Genomic DNA, 15,438 nt, shown 5'->3' on the forward strand with positions numbered 1-15,438 from the left:
TCCCTGTCAGAGATCTTGTATTTCAAGAAGAATGGGTGACATATCAGAGCTACAACAATAAACATTGTATTTATTTCTAATGGGGAATTAGAAGACCCTCTTTGGACATCAGTTCTTGAAAAGATTCTGCTATTTCAGAGCATATCAGTGCTAAGAAATCTTTTAGAAATCTGGATTTCTAAAGGGCAGGACGACTCCCTTTTCCTCAAACCCTCAAGGTTCATATTTATATCCATTACCTGCCTCTGAATCCCTCCAGGCCCCCACCCAAGCTCCATCCACTCCAACATTTGAGAGCCACCCCAGGGCTGTTCTGATTTTAAGTCACATCACAGATTTCCCCAAGTACTTGCTTCCCACCGAAGGGTCTAACTCTTGGCCTTTATGAACACAGGATTTTAGGGAAGCAAACTTAGGGAGACCAGCTATTCTCCTGAGGCCAGCCATTCTGTGCCTCCAGCTCTAAGCCAACATCCCCAGTACGAAGAAGAGGGCTGATAAATAATGAATCAGCATCTTGCTCAATTGGCGGCGTTTAAATGGTTTTAAATTCTTTTCAGGTGAAAAATTACCACAATTTTGTGCTCATGGTAGATTTCAAAGGGAGACTTGAAGCAGAAAATCTTTAAGGGCCCCTTGCATACCAGAATTTCTTCTCAGGCTGATGTATATAAAATATTCAGTAACCGGGACTGTGGAAAGACTTGAAGAGGAGCTCCCAGGGCCTGGAAAACGACTGCTTCTTACGATCATTCTTGGGGTCCTGTGGTGACAGGCCCTATACGCTACACACATGGCTGGCTGAGGTCAGCAGTAGCTCTGGGAATCTGGGGGATCAGGTAGGTGTCCAGCTCCTGGCACTGGTAGAGGGCTACACTGTCCAATACCCACTCTCGGGTCACCACAGGTGCCTCACACATCTGCCCAATCGCTGGGGACAAAGAATGCAAACAGAAATTAGTCAATTCACATTTTCCCAGGCCAGACTCTTGTCAATCTACTCCTGGGGACCTGGTTGTATGAGTTCACAGCGTTACTCAGGTAGGTGCAAAACGGTTGATCTTAAGTAATGCTTCAGGACATAGGACCTTATTTAGAAGCCTGAGGAGTGACTGCTGGTGAAAGCCTACGGCCTCTGGCAACTTTAGTAACATGAGCTCCAATCTGTTAAAGGAAGTCACCAGAGAGCAAAACAGCATTGCAGTTTAATGGTTTTGCAACATCTTAGGAGAGAAAGCAAAACAGATGATGAGCGCGATCACATCTGTGTGAAATACATGTGTGTACATATATACGCACGCATGCCTCGTGGAATTTTACCATCACCATCTTCAAGTGGGATTATTATATCTTGGGGTCCTGTGGTGACAGGCCCTATACGCTACACACATGGCTGGCTGAGGTCAAATAATTACTGGGATTATTTTGTTGTGTTTGTGTTCATTTATATTTTATGTGATGAACATTAATTAATATTTAACCTCCACCAATGGAAATAGTTCATGCCTTACTTTTATAACACAAAAGACACCACAAAAACTTTTGAAAAGTCATTTTAGGCATGCATGCGTGCATACATGCATGCATTCATTCATTCAAATATTCATTGAGCACCTAGAAGATGCTGAGAACTGTGTTAATCAAACAATGGGTGACCTGTGGTGACCCAAACTCATCACACAGATCCCATATGTCATAGGCACATTCCTATGGCCTTCTAAAGCCCCACACAGGTGCACCATCTACTCCGGTTGATCAAATCAGGACATTTAGACCTAAAATGACCATAGTCTTCATACTTAACCTGGGCCCTGCAACCCATACTCCTTTGGACAAAGGCTTATAGCAAGACTTACCATGGAAGCCACTGTCCTCTGTCCAGGCATCCGGTTGCACGACCACAACTGGGTGAGTAGCCTGTATCCCCGGGAAGGAAACAGCATTGAGGGTATCAGAGCAGGGCTTTTAGAACAGTCACTTTACCATTTCTTGACGGTTTGCTGAAGCAGACTAGTTTAGTTTTTTGTTTTTTTTTTTTTTTAATTTTTTTTCAACGTTTATTTATTTTTGGGACAGAGAGAGACAGAGCATGAACGGGGGAGGGGCAGAGAGAGGGAGACACAGAATCGGAAACAGGCTCCAGGTTCTGAGCCATCAGCCCAGAGCCCGACACGGGGCTCGAACTCACGGACCGCGAGATCGTGACCTGGCTGAAGTCGGACGCTTAACCGACTGCGCCACCCAGGCGCCCCTGAAGCAGACTAGTTTAGGTGCAACCACAGAAAGGAGGGGGATGGGCACACGGCAAAAAGGAAGGGTTGGAGGGAGAGTCTTCCCTCAATAAATTAAATACTCGGAGAACTCAAGCCCTTACTCATCCTCCACAGATGGCATCTTCTGGCACTGGTACATGGTCAGAGAAGATTCAGGGCAGAGAGGCTTCTGAGGTCCACTGGCAGGGTTCGTAGGGATGGATGGGTACCAACCAGCCTTGCTCAATCATAGGACAGATATTTGGCAGGGCATCACTTACCTTGCTGAGAGTGAATAACGAAGGCCTCTTCACCACAGAAGCCCCACAGAGGCGCACCATCCACTCTAGTTGATCTAAATAGCACACACAGACCTAAAATCACCACAGTACTCTACACACTTAGCCTGTGCCCTCTACCCCATGTTCCTCTGGATGAAGGCTTACAGCAAGACTTCTCAGTGGGAGACTCTCCACCTCTCTGCTCCAAAAGGACAGAGAGGCCTTGACCTAGAATCTATACCAGGTATGGATTCTAAGTCAATTTGCCACCAGTATGCTACCTACTCTGGTTATTGGTCCCCAAAAGGCCACTTGGCAGATAAGGTTTGACAGTCTCTCAAATAAAACACTTTGGAAGAAGAAAAGAATCCAAGATCTAATTTCCCTTAAATTGCTAAATTGCTGGCTAAGATACTGTGAAAAAATGCTCACTTGCCTTCCCTCCCTCCCTGCCTAATTCTGTGTTGGTAATTGATAATCACGGCCACCAAGAGCACCATACTTGGTGGTAATTACTGTAAATGTCAAGAGACAGGAAGATAATTCATTCAGTAAAAAAAAAAAATACACATCATCCTGGACAGAGACTCAGCACATCAGTGGGGAAGGGCTACGTGCTGAGCTGGAATCAACACATTCAGGGGAACAGAAACCAAAAGGGATTATACAGATGTTCCCCTTGCACCTGGAAAATCAGCAGAACCGACCAATGAATGGCTTCTGGGCCTCTCTGGGGATTGCTGAGGTGCTCCTATTTGTCTGAATAAACCGAGGTCAACAGACTCATCTCTAAAATGATACCTGCTAGAGACCTGGTTTTCATTACACCAAAGAACAAAAACACTGAGAAATCCTCAAGTGGCACTTGGAAATTTCATAAAAATCCAATCAATAACCAATAAAGAAGACAGAAGCAAAATTACTTTGCCAGGCCCTCTTGGGGCTGCTCATCTGTCCCTGACTAGATGCCAAGGCCATCTTCTGAGGAGCAAGAGAACCTGATCCCTGGGGTGGAAGGGGGCACAGAAGCAAAGGTGGGCAGACTTTGTTTTGAAGAGAACAAACCAAACCTATACACATACCAGGGCCTCAGCGCTACACACTGCAGAGTTGAGCCCCACAGCACTCCTAAACATAACATCACATTCAATGTCAAAGTTAATTAGAAACTGTTCATGCAGAGTCTTCCCCTGCCTGCTCTGGGCCTGTGTGGGGCCCCAGGCCCACAGGGCTTATGCAGCCGCTGTGTTTGCTTCTTAGTATCAAATGAAGATGGTTTAGGAAGAGCAGAATTCCTTCTTAACATTTACAAATCTGAAAGGTATCTTCTCCCTAACTTATGACTTCCCTCCTTTCTTAAAGCAAAGGGCAAGAAGGGCAGCTCTACCCCACTTGAACATAGAACACTGCATCCTAGAACCTAACTTTTCACCGACTTCTAGCTCTCAGGAAGGGGCACAGGGCTGTTTTTTTGCCACAGGATAACGTTTAAGCACAGTTTTGCCTGATGGGTGGTAGAGAAATAGAAAAACCTCTAGAACACCTCACCAACCTGAGGAACCCCCTTAAAAGGGATGGCCTCTCCTGTAACACTTTACCATGTAAGGGGAAAGGCTGGTGCTGGACTCGCCACTTCTCCCGGCCTCTTACCTGTGGGCATGTTGGTAAAGGGCCCATAGCAACAGATTTCTAGGCCCCCGAAGATCTGGGAGAAGAGTGGCACAGAAGGAGGAAGGGAAAGAAACACCAATTATAAAAGAGTATGCATTTTATAAAAAACAGCATAAAGAGACTCTCGAAAATGAAGGACTTTCTTTTTTCTTTACCACCTGATAACTTCTATGTCCCGGAGACAATCAGTGTAATGTCAGAACGTGGATGGATTTTAGAGAACTTTTTTTTTTTTTAATGTTTATTTATTTTTGAGACAGAGAGAGACAGAGCATGAACGGGGGAGGGTCAGAGAGAGAGAGGGAGACACAGAATCTGAAACAGGCTCCAGGCTCTGAGCTGTCAGCACAGAGCCCAACGCAGGGCTTGAACTCAGGAACCGCAAGATCATGACCTGAGCCTAAGTCGGACGCTTAACTGACTGAGCCACCCAGGCGCCCCTTAGAGGACTTTTTAAAAGTGTGTGAGTAATCGGTCCACACTACGGTCACTCTTTGTTATTCAGAGGCTGAGCTATCCACTTCGCCACCAATCAGGCCCGGGCTCCTTCCTGGTGACTTCATTTCTCGTTAGAGACCCAAAAAACCAGTTTGGTGTTTTTATGCAGACTTGGTACATCAATACTAACCATAATTCTAACTGTCAGAGAGGTCTATGTTGATTTTACATGCTCTTTTTCTCCTCTTTCTCTGGTCTCTGAACATCTGTTCCTGCCTTCACACTGCTTTAAGAACAGCCATTGTTCCTTTAGGCAACCTAAACCATTTTTAATCTAGAAGTTAATCTAATCTAGAAGTGAAGCCTGGTTCTGCCTCTCCTCATTGAGCTGACCTGACTGCCTGGTTTCCAGGAGACACAGATTATACTGTGCCTCCAAGGTGCCTCTTCCACTTGCATACAGTGCTGGCTGGCACTGCCCAAAAGAACTTTCTGTGATGATGGAAATGTTCTCTATTTGTGTTAATAAGGTGCCCAAGTCACATGTAGCTATCAAGATCTTGAAATGTGGTCACGGTGGGTGAGGACCTACACTTCCTATTTTCTTTAGTTTTAGTTATCTAAATTTCAAAACGGCGGCATGTGGCCGGTGGCTATGGTGTTGGACAGGCAAATTCTTACACACGAATTGGCACAGATTCTTAGGCAAGCACTAGCATATCATTTAAAAGAAATCTCAAGTTGTGTCAGTTGGCTGGATAGATACCATTTGGGTAAACATCATTCTCTTGATCCTCTTTCTCCCCATTCCACTAAAAAGACTGCCTAGGCCTGGAACTCACCTTGTTTAAATAAGAGAGATGGGGGTACAGAAAACTCAGGAGCTAAAAACTCATCATGGCCTTTTACGAAATGAGCCTCCCCACCCCCATTTTAACTACAGCCAAAGGAATAAGAAGAGCAGCAGGACAAGTCTGTTTCTGTTTTAAGTGACAGCCTCCATATATGCCATTCTCAGTATCTGTATGAATAAACTGCATCCCCAACCTGTTGACAGGATCTAGATGCTCATAATGCTAAAAGCTGTACCCAAGCAGCCGTCTGGAGCCCAACATTGCTGTGAAAAGTACAAAAGATTAGGAATTTTTGTACCCAAGCTGACACTCACTGATGAGGATGGCTAGTTAGGAGATGAGTTTAGAAATCTGAAGTTTCACTTCTACAACTACAAATACATTTCTCTTCCACAGGAAAATATTACAGTGACATTTAGTATTTTCAGAACATCATTACTTTGACTGGGCAACTTCCATCACTGCCATCCCAAATTTAGGGAAAACCCTCAAACGCTGGAATTTCCTTTGAAGGAGGAAGAATTTGGTGCTAATTCGGCCTTGCGTACAGTGGAATAAAAACAAATGACTGGCTCACACAGAACTCCCCTGGAGTGAAGGCAGAAGCAGAAACAGGGCCAATAGCTTTCCTTGGCATCTGGAAGTTACTCGATAGGTTCAGAGGGTGGGGATGGGCTCAAGGGTTCAGAGCTCTCCCAAAGCAGTTTTCCCTAGTAAATCTCCTCCACTGGTTCTTTCTCAAGTTCTATAAAGGGACAGACAGTGCTCCGTATGGGGATGTTCTAAAATGCCCATTTAAAAAAGGAAGAAAAAAAGGCAAACTTTTAAAAAAGAAGAAATGCAGACTAGGCATGGAAGTGCTCAGTCAGTGACCTGAGAAAGCAGCAGGTTCAGGCCTGACAGGCAGATGCAAAACCATGCTTGGACTTTGCCCTGACAGAGAGACAATGCTTTGCCTCCATAATCTGCTACAGTGTGATCTGGGAAAAATCATGGAGTCTTCCTGGGCCTCTAGGCCTTCATTTGTAAAACTGTTAGAATAACCTATTTTTTCCTCTGTGAAATCTATGACTTTCCAAGAAACTATGGTATTGTACATTTAAGATTTTTTAAAAGTATATATGTATGTATATATGTATGTATTTAATCTCTGACCCAACATGGGGCTTGAACTCATGACCCCAAGTTCAAGAGCTGCATGCTCTTCCAACTGAGTCAGCCAGGCACCCCTAGTATTGTTTCTTTTTGAAGATTTAAAAAAAAGTTTATTATTTATTTTTGAGAGAGACAGTGTAAATGGGGTAGGGGCAGAGAGAGAGGGAGACAGAGAATCCCAAGCAGGCTTCACACTGTCACCACAGAGCTCGATACTGGGCCCGAACTCACCAAACCGTGAGATCATGACTGAGCTGAAACCAAGAGTCAGACCCTCAAATGACTGAGCCACCCAGGTGCTCCTCTTTTTAAGACTTCATTTCATTTCATTTATTTATATTTGAGAGAGAGAGGGAAAGAAAGAGAGAGAGAAAGAGAGTGTGCATGTGTGTCTGAGCAGGGTAGAGGGGCAGAGAGAGAGAGAGAGAGAGAGAGAGAGAGAGAGAGAATCTTAAGCAGGCTCCATGCTCAGTGCAGAGCCCGACACAGGGCTCAATCCCACAACCCTGGGATCATAACCTGAGCTGAAATCAAGAGTTGGATGCTCAACCAACTGAGCCACCAGGTGCCTCAAGATTTTATTTTTTGTTTATTTTTGAGAGTGAGAGTGCACATGCACAGGGGGTCGGGGTGGTGGGGGGGGGGGGGGCAGACAGAGGGAGACAGAGGATCTGGGTCCAAAGTGGGCTCCACAGTGAGACAGCAGAGAGCCCAATGTGGGGCATAAACTCATGAACTGTGAGATCATGGCCTAGCCGATGTCAGATGCTTAACTGACTAAGCTACCCAGGAGTCCTAAGAGTTTACTTTTTTAAGTAATCTCTACACCCAACGTGGGGCTCAAACCTATAACCCTGAGATCAAGAGTCGCATGCTCCACGGACTGAGCCAGCCACATGTCCCAAGAAACTATGGTATTGTTAAGAGCTCAGATTCTGGAGCTTGACTGCATGAGTTCAACTAGTCATGGGTTCCCAACTAGCTCTGTGAGCTTGGGCAATTTACTCAATCTCTCTGAGCTTTTAATTTTCTCATCTATAAAATAGGTATAATTATAGTATACACCTCATAGGGCTACTGTAAAATTGTTAATTAGTTAAAATATGATCGAGTGTTTAGAGCAGACCCTAGCATACGGTGTAGGTTATAAAGATGTTAGCTACTGATTAACAAACACTTTCTCTTCTATGCTTCCACAGACAGCACTGTACATCCCCCTCACAGCAGTGACCACATTACCTTAGAGGAAGACACCACAGTGAAGTGGAAAGAGCAACGGCCTTAGATTCACATCTGTTTCAAATTCCAGCTCTACCCCTTATCAGCTGAGTTTTGAATCCTAGACTGGGGTCCAAAGTACATAGCTTCTCTACACATCTAAGCTCCTTCATTCATAAAATGGCGATAATACTTATTTACCTTATTACAGGGCTAGGACAACTAAAAAAGAGCCTACATGGAAGCACCTAGTTAGAACTCCAGCAAGTGAGTATCCAGTGCCCCTCACAGATGAATGAGACCGTCTCTACCAAGGGGACTGGAATGCAGGGGTATGGGTGGGGTTTTTGACAACAAGGCAGAGGGGGACTTTACCTTTCTGTCCCGGGATTCTCTTGCTCGCTTCGGACCCTGGTGGTTTCTTCCATTGACAACATCTCCTCTGACTTCAAAATCATGCTGGAAAAAAACCAACGCACACCACAGGGATCAGAGAAAGAGAAACCTCCTTCAATGGAAGTGGAGTAGATAATCGTATTAAGGAATTCAGTACTGTCAAATTTTGACAACCCTACTCCCACCCCCCAAAATCATTCTTTTTGGTGGACTGAATGAAATGACCAGCATCTCAGCTGCTGAAATCAATTCACTGAAGTAAATCTTTGTGGGCAGAAATTAACAATTGGCTTTTCACCTCATTGGGACTTAACGTATTTTAATTTTTAACATCTATCTCTTCTCAAAACATTCACTTAGCATTTAGATTAAACTGCTAATACTGTGCTGTTATAAAGATAACTGGAGAATTCCTGATCTCTTAAATCAACTGTGTATTACCATCTAAAGAAATAAGGGCTTCTCAGATTTCCATTGAGAGATTTACAGTTAATGAGACCAAAATGATAAAATATAGATTTAACCCAGTAAAGAAAGTTAGAGGCTTTTCATAATCACTATTTTGACTGCTCAAGGACAAGGAAGTAAAGAATAATTGGGGGAGTAAAGAATGACTGGGGAGGTTAGAGCTTTTGGGAGAATTTTGGGGAAGAATGCTCGGGAACAATTCTGACTGACACTTGATTGTAGGGAAGACAAAGTCATGAGTGTAACTACAGGCTGTTATTAGAGGAAAGAACACTTAACATTTCGTAGTCACTTGAGTGAGAAGAGTCTAGTGCTAAAAATGTCATCTATTTGAAGCTGACCCTCAAATTCCTTGTCCTGATTGCACCCCTGTGCCTACTTAAGCTCTCTACCTGGAAGTCTAATATACATCCCCAAATTCACAGTCTAAAACAGAGCTCTTGATTCTACTTCTTCCCCCTCAAGGTGCTCCTCCTCCATATCTTCCTGATCTGATTTACTATTACTGGCACCCATTCTTGTTCAGGCCCAAACCCTAAGTGTTAGCCCCTGAATGCCTCCCTTTACCTCATCCTCCAAATTTAACCCTTCAGTAGGTCCTATCCCAAACGTAAATCAACCTCTTCTTCCCACCTCCATGCCTCCAATTACCCTACAAATAAAAGTCAAATTCCTTACCATGACTTCCACCAAATCCTATGTGATCTGGCCCTTGTCCGTGATCTTCTCCAACCCCTGGTCCAACCTCTGCTCTCTACATAGAATTTGGCAATTACTACTCTCCAGCTACACCGGCCTATTTTTCTTTAATAAACCAAACTCATTCCTACCTCAAGACATTTATGCTTGCAGTTCTTCTGCCTGTTAACATTTGTTTCCTACATTTTTCCAGGCCAATTCTTTTTATTTAGGTCTCGGCTCAAGCTTTCAGAAAGCTTTCGCTGGTCTCCTTAAGTAGTCAACCTCTGGCCCTAGTCAGCTGCTAGTCTGTTGTTCTATATTATTTCTCCATAGTATGTATGTATGTATGTATGTATGTATTTTTTATTATTTGGCTACTATCATTTTTTAAAGTTTTTATTCCATAGTATTTATTGGTATTTTAAATGTATCTTTATTTATTGTATGTCTCCCCTCAATAGAACATGAATCCCACCAGAGCAGGGACCCAGCAGTCTTATCTACTGCTCTATTCCTGGTGTCCAGGACATAGTAGGCTCCCAACCATGTTAGGTCACTGAATCAAAGTTAAAACCAACAAAATGCCATTTAATTAATTATAAATACGCTAAATAGTGCATAATAGCTTAAAACTGCTTTTGCTAATTTTATTTTGCCTTGTCTGTTGCCACCAGCAGTTCTTAGATGGCTCTGTTCTAAAATGATTCTTCCTCCTACACCCTGTCTTATTTACCTCTCACTGTTCTTAGGATCATAAAGAGTAACATCCCTTTGAAGGAATCTGATTTTTAAGTAGATACATCTGCATGTTAATATGAAGGGTTTCTCTTCAACAACAGTTTTCTACCAAGGTATATGAATGTAAGATTTAGGTGGGCCTGTTTCTTAAGCTTACGGGTCTTTCTTTCTGCTTTATAAATTCCTTTCCCTGGGGTGCCTGGGTGGCTCAGTCGGTTGAGTGTCTGACTTCGGCTCAGGTCATGATCTCACAGCTTGTGAGTTCGAGCCCTGAGTCAGGCTCTGTGCTGACAGCTCGGAGCCTGAAGCCTGCTTCAGATTCTGTGCCTCCCTCTCTCTCTGCCCCAACCCACTTGCATTCTGTGTCTGTCTCTCTCAAAAATAAATAAACAGTAAAAAAATAAAAAATAAATAAAATCTTCATGTTTAAAAAAAAATAAATTCCTTTTCCTTCCTCTGAGAAAAGGATTGTTTCCATTGATACTTAATTTTTTTTTAATGTTTATTTATTTTTGAGACAGAGAGAGACAGAGCATGAACGGGGGAGGGTCAGAGAGAGAGGGAGACACAGAATCCGAAGCAGGCTCCAGGCTCTGAGCTGTCAGCACAGAACCCGAAGCGAGGCTTGAACTCATGGACCGCGAGATCATGACCCAAGCCGAAGTCGGACGCTTAACCAACGGAGCCACCCAGGCGCCCCTCTATTGACACTTAAACAAATGAGTGAGAATGCAGAATTTCCTGGTTTGCTCTGTGTAATTCTTGATGGTCCACATTGTCAAGGAAAGTCTTTGGAAAGCAGTATAAAAAAAGGAAACAGAGAAGTATTCAATGATTTTGTGACTCAGTGGCACCAAGTCTTTCTGACTAGTTTGTAAGATCAAGTACCTACCTCATCTAGCATCTTTCTTTCTTTAATGGACTGGGTCACCCCTAAAGAGAGGACAGAAAACACAGGTCACACAAAGGCAGAAGAACATGCTCTTTTCATGGAGGTGGATGGTGAAGCGATACCGTACAGCACAGAGGGCAACACTGAGTAGAGGTCCTCTCTCTAAAGCAATAGCCCCTTAATAGATTTCCTTCTGGAGACACAGTGGTGGCTTAATTTAAACATTATAAAAGTGCCTGCTGCACATGGATTTCTGCCTGCTATTAAATAAATCCTTAGTTCCTATGCTAACATTGCTAGGAGCAGATTAGGTCGTATTAGTTATAAAAAGAAATCCATTTTCCCCAACATCACCAGCTTTACCGGAACAAAGAGATATGCATTCAAGATAAAGCTAGTTTAGTGTTACCATTAAAGACCTTTTGGTAATTCAGATTCAGCATCAGCAAAAACCTTAGGTGTTAAAACGTTAGGTGTAAAAATGCAATTCTGAGGTGTTAAAGGGAGGAGGGGGGACATTATATTGTACTTACAGAAATAGCTAACTACCCATTTCCCTCCTGCAATACCCAGAAAATATTTCAGTGTCCGTTCACACACAAACTCAGCATCTGCAGGATGAAAAACATCCAAAGGATTAGCAGGTGAAAACAAAAATCAGCAAGTTCTGCTTTAAGAAGCTAAAGTGCCCCTAGCAACTTATGCTACTTGAGATCAATCCGGATTGAGGATTCTGACAGCCCAGGTGATAGGCTCAGAGGCCAGAAGCACCCTAATTATAAGCAGCAAGTGTGCATCTTTGGAGGCCTGGGAAAGGCTGATAGGAGGTTGAGACCACAGGAAAGGTCTGCTCTATCTTCCAGGTGCCAACGTTGGCTAAAGACGACTGTCATTGTGTTGAAGAAATCACCCTTATCAGTAGTATTGATACACGTGGCTAGGGAAGATCTATTTTACTGGATGGCAAAATGCAAAAGGAGACAAAAGCAGCATTATTGAAATCCTGAATCTGAAATGTCCATGTAAGCGACAAGGTTTCACCACCCAGAACTTCTACCCGGGGAATCCTAACCCCTTAATTTCTAAGTCCCCTGAGAGGCACAGGAAAAATAGACTATTTTCACAGCTTTTGTCTTTTCTATGTACTTCAGAAGGTAGTAGCTGAAGAATCAGTTCTGTTTTTCTTAGCATTTCAAAGGCCTCCTTTTAAGAACTAAGCAAACTGAGGAAAGAACACTTAGTTTTAAACAGGAGAAATGTATTTAACTAAATTCTAAACACAGTAGGCCATCTGCCAGTAGAAGCAATAGCCATTCTCTCTCCCAGAATCCTTCACAGATTTTTAAAAGCCCTTTTTTTTCTTCAAATTTTAGAGCTTTTTACCTGTTGTACAAGTTGATTTAGTAATATGCTTTAAACCCAGAAATTTTAGCTCCTTTTTAGGTTAAAAGTAGCAAATGTTTTATTGTCTTTGAGTTTAAAGACCGAACTACTTTAGATTTAATATACATTTTAAAGTTTTCTTTTCACCTTTCAGCAGCTTTGATCCACAACTATAGCTAGCTTAAGCTATATTAAACTTTACTGACATCCATCTCTAAAATGTTACTTCGCTCAAAGTATCTTGTTGTGGCACTTGATTCCTGTGAGCACTATCCTCTTACCCTGTGGTACGGTCTTTGTACAGTAGAAACCTAAGATCTTAGAGGTTTTAGGGCAATGTGTCCCTGCCAAGGAGTCTGGACCCTATGCTCAAGTGCCTGCAGCTACATGACAGAAACACCCTGGAGAGGACCACTGTATTTCCAGAGAGTCAGTTTTGCGAGACAGGCTTTGAGAATTGAACTCCAATCTGCATCTTTTTGGAGCCCAACAAGTGAGTCCACCTCCTCTTCCAGAAATCAGCTCTTCCAATATTGGAAGACAGCTGTCTTGTTCCCTTAAGTCTTTCCGTTCCTTCACCTGTTCTTCAGATGACACTGCTTTGAATTCCTTTCCCCCATCCTCATCATGTACCTCTGGGTAAACACTCTAGTCTGTCAGTGACCAGCTTCAAAAGGAAGTATGGTGCTCAAAGCAGAGCACACACCTTCCAGGCAGCCCCTCCAGCAGAGAATGCGGTGGGGGGGTCAGGATCTTCACTTCGCTTGTTCTGGACACTAGGCTTCTATTAATAAGGCCCAATTTCAAATGAGCTTTTTCAGCAGCCCTGAAATGTTTACTTAGATTTAGTTCAAAGCCTGAGGTCTCCGTTATCACAAAAGCCATAATTAAGACTGGAAGAGGGGAAGGTGTAGGACAAATGAATTTCCCCTTCTCTTTTTCCTGTTTCCTATGCTAGGCTACCTCAGAACTGACAGTGGACTTGGATCCGGAAAAACTCCCAACCACACTCAAACTGGGTGTGCGGAGTAGAAGTAGGAGACAGAGTGGACAGGGAGCTAGCGTTTCCAACTGCCTGGATTTTGAGCGCAGGCTCGCTTCATTCTCCTCTTTGCCCCATTTGTTCCTCCAGGACTTGGGCTGTGCTTTATCAGAAAGCCCTTCACACAGTGTGGTCCAGGCAGAGTGGACTAGAAGTGGTTCATCGTTTGGGCTCCTGATTCTCCAAATCTTAACCCAAACAAAAGGGGACCAGGAAGTAGCAAAACTTTTATTTTTCTCTCATAAATAATTGGCTGACTACTGGAAGACTGCCAGCCATGCTATGCTGAACAAATATTCCCATTTCTTCATGTGGTTTTATGCAACATGCTCTGGAAAGGCTCTTGGTATACCTGTTTTCATAATGACATGAGTAGTCTCTTCAGAAATTACATTAGTTAAGGTGATTTGGTGTCTTCTGGCAAACTTCTGCACAAGCACCTGAAATCAAATCAAATATTACATCATAATAAATTACCTCTTGTACAGAGCTCAGACTATTAGTTACCCTAGCTTTGAGTCTTCATTTTCCTCACAAAAGGTATACCCCTTTTATTCTAACATGCCTGAAGTCCCAAAATAAATAGCAATTTAATAAAAACTATGTATAAATCAGAGGGAAAAATTCTAAAATAGTCTGTGCTAGTAGCCATGGAAATACAACCCAGGATTCAAAATAATAATTTTTCCCTTTAATAGCAGCTATCATTTGATACCCTAAGACAGTTTCTTTGCAGAGCGATACGCTACTATAATTTAGATTTATCAGCCTACACTTCGTAAGCCAAGAGGTAACCAGCCTGTTCAGAAAGTTACGCTACAGATATGCGGCTTAAAAACCTGATTCAACCCTCTGATAGTTACAAAACATTCAAGGCAAGATGCTTCTAAAGGTCAGTGTAAAAACCATCAATTTCTCTTAAGGATAAGGATTGGAAGAGATTCATATGCTTCCCAAAAGGAAGCTAAAGCCTTCTAGCTATTATCTATCAACCAAATAAAAATCAATAGGCAGTAAAAGGAATTAACCAGATCCGTTATGGACACGGTTGACACAATCAGTAGCTAATGTGTAGTAAACCACTTTGTTTACCAAGGGCCATCATTTACAAGCCATCGCCATCCATGTCAATATTTATGTGCTGCACAACCCTGCAACAGAGATCAGGCCATCTTTCTTTCAAGCTGCCTCACTCCATACTGCCACAGGGCACTGAAAAAGGGAGGCTAGAGAAGCTAATGACATCCTCCCCCTTTTGCCACTGCCCTCTGCCAGGATCATTAGCAATTCTGAACTGATTAATTGTTGAAATCCCAGCCTTGAAACAGTGTTTAGTTAGAAGAGCAACTGCTGAAAAGATCATCTTAATATGGGCTCCAGAATTAATCATGTGTACTACAGTCAGCAGCTTTCATAATAAATTTACCACACTTCAGCAAGTCTGAATAGAGCTGAAAAGTTTTCTTCTTTGCTTGTTTAAAGACAAGACGTACCCGAGTCCCTTACAGTCTAATGTGCAGCTCCGAATTGTCCATGGCAAGAAAAGATTAGATCATTTTAGCCTTCTCTGAAAAGCTGAACTGACAAAACAAGGGAGGATGGAATGCTAATTTTCAATGAATAATGGGAATTCTAGATGCATAAGCAAATGATCAAGAACAATATAAACAGGCACAGGTATGAATTTTCAGGGCAAATAGCTGATCTGGGCACGTGCTTGTGAGATTGGAACCCTAGCATTATTGATGAGAATTTATTCGTCGTATCTACTAGGGCAGACACAGCTTATTTTACCTTTTGGTGGTGAGATACATTTGGCCACACAGAATATTATGCTGAGCCACTACCAATAGAGAAGTTAGGATGAGAAATGGTTCTTAGCCTAGGAAGGATATAGTAAGAAAGATACTTAAGAATGACTCAGTCGTTTCTCAGTGTGCAATAAATGGCACCCACATTGCATCCATCT

At 42.8% G+C, this 15,438-nt stretch overlaps 1 protein-coding gene across 10 annotated transcripts in view; it reads right to left on the reverse strand.

Moving 5' to 3' along the window:
* Positions 1 to 530: 530 nt before the first annotated feature.
* Positions 531 to 15,438, reverse strand: part of BRCA1 (BRCA1 DNA repair associated) — a 59,181-nt gene continuing 44,273 nt past the window's right edge. For all 10 annotated transcript variants that reach the window (XM_086687403.1, XM_086687405.1, XM_086687402.1 and 7 more), the window contains exons 16-23: positions 13,822 to 13,909; positions 11,578 to 11,655; positions 11,045 to 11,085; positions 8,245 to 8,328; positions 4,184 to 4,238; positions 2,534 to 2,607; positions 1,857 to 1,917; positions 531 to 931 (exon numbers count right to left, since the gene is read on the reverse strand). In XM_086687403.1, coding sequence (XP_086543529.1) covers positions 786 to 931; positions 1,857 to 1,917; positions 2,534 to 2,607; positions 4,184 to 4,238; positions 8,245 to 8,328; positions 11,045 to 11,085; positions 11,578 to 11,655; positions 13,822 to 13,909 — 627 coding nt within the window. In that variant the 3' untranslated portion in view covers positions 531 to 785. The remainder of the gene's footprint in view (positions 932 to 1,856; positions 1,918 to 2,533; positions 2,608 to 4,183; positions 4,239 to 8,244; positions 8,329 to 11,044; positions 11,086 to 11,577; positions 11,656 to 13,821; positions 13,910 to 15,438) is intronic.

The sequence above is a fragment of the Puma concolor genome, chromosome E1, assembly GCF_028749965.1.
Source record: "Puma concolor isolate L17-30 chromosome E1, mPumCon1.1.hap2, whole genome shotgun sequence".
NCBI classification, from domain to species: Eukaryota; Metazoa; Chordata; class Mammalia; order Carnivora; family Felidae; genus Puma; species Puma concolor.